This window comes from Lactuca serriola, chromosome 1, assembly GCF_051521515.1.
Source record: "Lactuca serriola cultivar US96UC23 chromosome 1, Lser_US96UC23_V15, whole genome shotgun sequence".
Lineage (NCBI taxonomy): Eukaryota > Viridiplantae > Streptophyta > Magnoliopsida > Asterales > Asteraceae > Lactuca > Lactuca serriola.
In genome coordinates, this window is record NC_136408.1 from 18,972,691 (window position 1) to 18,978,736 (window position 6,046).

Here is a 6,046-nt window from a genome sequence, read left to right on the forward strand (position 1 = left end):
GTGTAAGTTTAGTTGTTAAGACATAATTAAATGTTTGTAGTTATATCTAAATAGGTTTTCAATTTTCTTAACCTTATTTATACAGGTTGTGATGCCTCTTCGAAAGGGGTGCAATCTTTCATTCATTTATCTTTTCTAGGTGGGAGATACATCACTTTTTGACAATTATCTAGTAAAGAAGATACCATAACGCCCCTTGTGTATCATCAATATATCTCGGATCCATGATCAATGATTCAAGAATAATGCCCAACAGATAAAGACTAAACTCTTTCCTAGCTAATAACTATAAGATTAGTGTTTACAAGTTTGAAGAAGATAAAGTACTAATGTCTTTCCTTTATTTTGAGCAAATTATCATCATAAAGATTGTTCGGTGCTAGTTATAAAGTTTGAAAGTTTGAAGGAGAGAAAGTACTAAACTCTATGACATTTGCAAATCAACAATCGATTTCAGAAAATCAACATAACAAAAAACGATTTCATGATATGTTAGAAGAAAAGTACATGTCGATGTTAGTGATTCACGAGGGTTGTAGTGGTGCAACGAGAAATCAGGCTTGAGGAAGGCGACGGAGAAGTGATGATGCAGGCAAGGTGACAGCATTGTAAAGTTGTGATCATAAATCATGGTTGCGACAAAATCAGATGGGACGACGACATATGGGAGAAGGAAGAAGGATGATAAATGCATATGCTTTCTAATGTTTGTTCTTTTTTTTCTAGGTTTAGAAGTGGTTTGAAAAGCGAAATATAAGGTTGTATGATACATAACACAATCACAAACAGAGGTTTAAAAAACAAATAGCTGCTGCCCGGCACAACTAAAAATGGTCCAAAGAGATTTTTATAAAAAACAATCACTCCTAAATAGACTTGACAATGGGGCGGGTTTGGAGCGATTCTACCTTGATCCAACCCCATTTAACACATTTCAAATTCTGATCCAAACCCGCGGGGTTTTGAATAATCAAACTCATACCGTTATCCGCCGAATCAACAGATATCCAAACCCGCCTCGTAACACATAAGTTTTTTGAATAATCAAACACATTTTACTTAAACCTCAAAATAACATTTATAAAATAAAACAAATGTTGATTTAAATAACACATTACGTACTCGAGTACTTTCGATTGAAATTAAAATCATTTTCGTAGTAACTTCTAATTGGTTTTTGATTGTCAATTGCATTGATAAAGAATAACAATTTCAAACTTTCTTCTCATTGATAAATGATTGTTTGGTTGATGAAATAGAAATGAAATGACATCATGTTTCTTGCTAGAATACTGAAAGTCTAGAAGTCGAATCCTTAATTCCTATGTAAAAACAGTTTACTTTTTGGTCTTTTCTCTTTGGACTTTCGATTAGAATTAAAAGTAAACTTTATGTTGTATAAAATATAAATTTATAATTCAAAATTTTATTCAGAATAGGTAATAAACGGAACGGATAAGTGATTATTCATATCCGACCATTTTAATAAAAAGGTTAGCAGGCACGGATTGTTAATGGGTAAACTGATAAAAACAATGTTCCAAACACATATAATTATTAAAGGATAAAAAAAGGAAAACGAAAACGAAAAGGAAAAGGTAAGGTACGGCGAGTGACTGAACAATGAACAAACAGTGTCCAGAGTCGGGAAATATGCTTGTCCAGCAACTTCTACGTTACGACAGCAACCAACAAAATTCCTATTTGCACGCAATTTGTTATTCATTTCATCATTTCATTTCAGAAGCCCTTTATCGATCTCCCCTTCAACCTCGATCATGGCGGAGGTTTCCTACCTCCATCTTCATGAAAATGATGATGAAGATGGTGAATACAACGACAGGGACGAGGTCGTGGTATCTTTTTCTTCCCACAATAACTGGTCTCACGGTGTCGATGCTTTCGACGTTTACCCTTCGGATCTAGATTGTCCTTCCTTCGATGATTTCTTTTGCCACACCGATCGAAACAACGATTCGGTGCTGTTCGACAGAGAATACCAGGTGAATTTCGTAATCGACATGTTTCATCAGCGAGTCGAACAGTCGCAATCGCATTTGGCTATAGGGAACGGCTTCTGTAATCCTGATCGGAGTAATCGGCAAGGGAATGAGGAGATGGATGCGAACGATTTGGAGCTGGAGTTTGGGTTAGGGTTAGATTTTCCTGTTGAAGTTGATGATAATCGTAATGATGGTGACGATAATTTAGGGTTTATGCTTGGCGATTGTGGCGATGATTTCATCGTACCCAGGAGAACAACGGGAGATCCGTCTAGTCGTTCAGGTGGTCCGGAACATTTCATGGTGCCTGATTTGGGGTCGGATTCCGATGTCGTCGAGGGAAACGCGCTTGATTTCGGGATTAACGAAGCTAACCTTCGGCTAGAAGATTTTCAGCTAGAAGATGATAACGAAAGAGGTGAAACCAATCCAAATGAAGATTTCGAATGGGAGGAAGTAGATGGCCGGATCGACGACCGGGAAGTACTGAATATGATGTTCGAATCAGAACCCGACGATGACACATCTGATCTGCCAAGAACTCATCCCGATAGCCATGAATCAGAGGAAGAACAGCCGCATCAGTGGGAAGTTTTGTTGAATGTCCACAATCCAGATTTAGAACCAGGTACAAATGATGATGAATCGAATTACACAGAGTACGAGATGTTTATAGACCCATCTTCTTTTGGCCGGCCACCTGCTTCCATGACGGTGGTGAAGAATCTTTTATCGGTGGTGATAACCGATGAAGATTTTGAAAAGAATAACATCCGGTGTGCAGTTTGTAAAGATGAAATTGGTGTTGGGGTAATGGCAAAGCAGCTCCCCTGTGGCCATCGTTACCATGGCGATTGCATTCTTCCATGGTTGTGCATCCGGAATACTTGTCCTGTTTGTCGCCATGAGTTGCTGACTGATGATCCCGAGTATGAACGTAGGAAGGCTGAAAGGGGTGTCGGTGATCAGTAAAGGATGGAATCATGGAAAAAGGTGAGATATGATTTTGGAGTTGTATTAATTATTACGGTGTAAATTGTACAGATTGGTAATGTGTCTTTGTGTGAATTAATTATATGATTGTTTGATTGGTAGGTTTTGTCTTTGAATTGAATTCTGGATCAAAGATGATGGAGATTTGTAGTGTAAATATATATATGATATTTTTTGTACATTATACATCATGCAAGATTTGAGCGACTACTTGTGGTTTTGTTATTTACATGGTCATTTGGACTTGTTCTACTTTTTGGGACATGATTCGACGAAAGATAGTCATGTCTTTTAGACAAATTAGATATCGATAACATAACATATCTCCGTCTTCCCACAGGGAACAAAAATAACATGAAAAATATAATTTTCAGGCTTAGCATTGATTCTTTACTCCAAAAATATTTTTCAACATTTTAATGATAAAATCACGATCACATTTATGATCGTTATACTATTCTATTAAAATTGTTATAATATGTAATTATTGATTAATTAATTTTCAATGATACCACCTGAATATGTTTTACAAGATCCCATAAATAAATATTACAAAAAGTGAAGATAAATAAATCTAGTCAAAATGATACATCATCAACAGCCAACACCCTTCCAACACGTGCACACCTACTTTCACAGGTAGCAAGATTGAGGTAAGAAGATTTAGACATATATAATATCTGTAGCAAACATTAAACTAGAAAGTAGAAACCCAACCCAACCCTGGTAGCTATAAAAGTGAAAAGTGTAGTATAAGTTATAATTTAATGGGAGAATTTTGCAATCAACTTATCAACATGGATGACAATGTCATTTATGCGGGGTCGAACTGTGGCTTGAGGCTGCAGCATCCATGACACAAATTGATGAAGGGCATCCGGATATGATTGTTTAGGATTAAGTGTTGTTGTTGGCCACTTGATCTGTGCATTCATCACAGCCAACTGCAAGCTTCCTCCCGACTCCCCTAGTGCATACTCAAATGGAGAAACACCATACCTGTTCCATCATATATATTATATAAAAGAAACAATGACTTAATCGATTAAAGGAGAAAAAGAGACAGGGCTTAACTCAGACTTACATTATAGCATACAGAGTGCAACCCAAAGACCATACATCAGTCCTTTCATCAATGTCTGCTTGACTAGGACAATCCCACAATTCAGGAGATCTAAAAGGTGCCGAAACATGTTCAGCTGCCCATTCCTAACAAACATATCAAACAGATCATAATTCAAAATTTCAAATACTTCCAAAAACATGAAAGAAGAGGGGTAAAATAGGTAATAGAAATTAGAAAGAACCTGCAGCTGGAGGGCCTCTGATCGAGATCGGATCTGCTTTCTAGCAGGACGAGCACTTCCAAAATCCATCAAAACAGCCAATGGTGGCTTCCCTTTACGATGTGTTAGAAGGACATTTCCAGGTTTCACATCATTATGTGCATATGGAGTTTCAAGACTATGCATATGCTCAAGTCCTGCACAAAGCTGCAACCCAACTTTTTTTTTTCACACTGTGTACTTGATTTACATCTGACATGATAGCCTTCTGTGGAAACATACCAAATAGATACTATTGGGTCTTAATGTATAAAGATCTTGAGTTACCTGACGAAAAATTTGGAGAACATCAGAGGTGGAAAAGAACTCCTTCTTGAATTTCATGGTTTTTGCATTGTCCAGCAATGTCCCATCCATATGGACTGGAAATAGCAGGTATGCTTCATGTGTCCAATTCTGTTCTGGTGTGCCCTAGCCATGTACAGAAAGTAAACCCCTTAAGCTAAATCTACTCTAGTTCAACAAATTTTCTGTATTGCAATCTTTTAACAAATTATGTAAGATCAATGATAATGGTGATTATGATATTGTTCGGAAGTAAAAAGATTTAGTGTAATGTAAGATCTGAGATGTGATCCGCATATACCTTTACTGAAATAATGGCGTGATCAAGTAAGGGAAGCAGATTTGGGTGGTTAAACAAGGACGAGATACGGATCTCCTCTTTCACGAACTGCAACTGCTCGTTATTCTGAATCAGGACTTTCTTCATAGCATAGGTTCCATCATCTGCAGGTAAAAATCATTTCCTTTACAAGCTCACAAGTCACAATTAAATCTCATGATATCCCTACATTTTCCCTGCTTAACAATTAAATCGCCACATTTTACTTGATTATATGAATCTATGATTAAGAAACCACAGAATCGCAATGGGCAGATTGTAGAAAACATAAACAGAAGTATCAATTGGGGATCTATGATCATACCAGAGACGTGAGAGGGATCTTTGAATTTCTTAGAGACGCCACCATCGGAAGTGTCATTAACAACTTCCTTAACTAGATACACAAAGGCAAATCCACCTTCACCGAGCTGCCGGATAACTTTGAAGCGATTTTCGTTGATCCAAACATCGCCAGCAGTAGAATCGTATAAGGCGTTGAGTCCCGAGAAAGAGCACCCCATCTTCTACCCTTGTCAATGGCAATGCTCTCTGTAATGCGAATCCCCTTCTCTCACACACAGTTCTCTCTCTAGATTGTTTTTCCTTTAGAATGAATGAAATTTTTGGAGAAACGGATCTGCCACTAATATCGGGAATGAAATTGATGAGTAGAGTGTTTCTATCTCTAGAAATAAGGTCAGCTTAAAGGGGAATTCTGTAAATCTTAGACGATCGTAACCATGGCTGAGATTTGTAGAAGAGAAAAAGGAAGAACAAGATCCAAGATTATGCTCGATTTAAGCCCCGTAGCAGCTGATCCCCTTGAACCAAGCAAATGTCAACTCTGCATCTGGGCACCGACTAAAATGAAAGTGTGAATCACGTAAAATGTTCTATGTCCCATTTTTCATATTTAGTCCTTCACAATTAGTTTTTACTGAAAAGGTCTTAAAATGAAACTGTTCATGCAATTTCGTCCCACTCACACGTTTTCTTTCTCTTATCAAATGGTAATAGCATCAGTCAAAAGTCAAAAGACGTTTATGTGATTGTAGAATAACTTTATTTGAACGTTTGTTGTTAACTTTTTTCAAATT

At 37.2% G+C, this 6,046-nt stretch overlaps 2 protein-coding genes across 2 annotated transcripts; one reads left to right on the top strand and one right to left on the bottom strand.

Moving 5' to 3' along the window:
* The first annotated feature begins 1,584 nt into the window (after window positions 1-1,584).
* Window positions 1,585-3,203, top strand: LOC145063497 (uncharacterized). The gene is made up of 2 exons (XM_079011126.1): window positions 1,585-2,996; window positions 3,099-3,203. Exon 1 carries the CDS (start codon window positions 1,779-1,781, stop codon window positions 2,973-2,975), a length of 1,197 nt encoding a protein of 398 aa, XP_078867252.1. The 5' UTR covers window positions 1,585-1,778; the 3' UTR covers window positions 2,976-2,996; window positions 3,099-3,203.
* Window positions 3,204-3,480: 277 nt separating this feature from the next.
* On the bottom strand, window positions 3,481-5,817 carry LOC145063583 (uncharacterized). Its single transcript, XM_079011213.1, has 6 exons — window positions 5,272-5,817; window positions 4,929-5,071; window positions 4,610-4,753; window positions 4,304-4,489; window positions 4,081-4,205; window positions 3,481-3,995 (listed from the first exon to the last, which is right to left on the bottom strand). Exons 1-6 carry the CDS (start codon window positions 5,468-5,470, stop codon window positions 3,761-3,763), a joined length of 1,032 nt encoding a protein of 343 aa, XP_078867339.1. The 5' UTR covers window positions 5,471-5,817; the 3' UTR covers window positions 3,481-3,760.
* Between the last annotated feature and the right edge of the window lie 229 nt (window positions 5,818-6,046).

Coding starts and splice junctions, on each gene's coding strand:
- LOC145063497 (XM_079011126.1), top strand. CDS start 1,779: ATGGCGGAGGTTTCCTACCTCCATCTTCATGAAAATGATGATGAAGAT.
- LOC145063583 (XM_079011213.1), bottom strand. CDS start 5,470: ATGGGGTGCTCTTTCTCGGGACTCAACGCCTTATACGATTCTACTGCT. Junction 4,490..4,609: donor TTCTCCAAATTTTTCGTCAG/GTAACTCAAGAT, acceptor GTTGGGTTGCAG/CTTTGTGCAGGACTTGAGCA. Junction 4,206..4,303: donor CAGAGGCCCTCCAGCTGCAG/GTTCTTTCTAAT, acceptor TATGTTTGTTAG/GAATGGGCAGCTGAACATGT.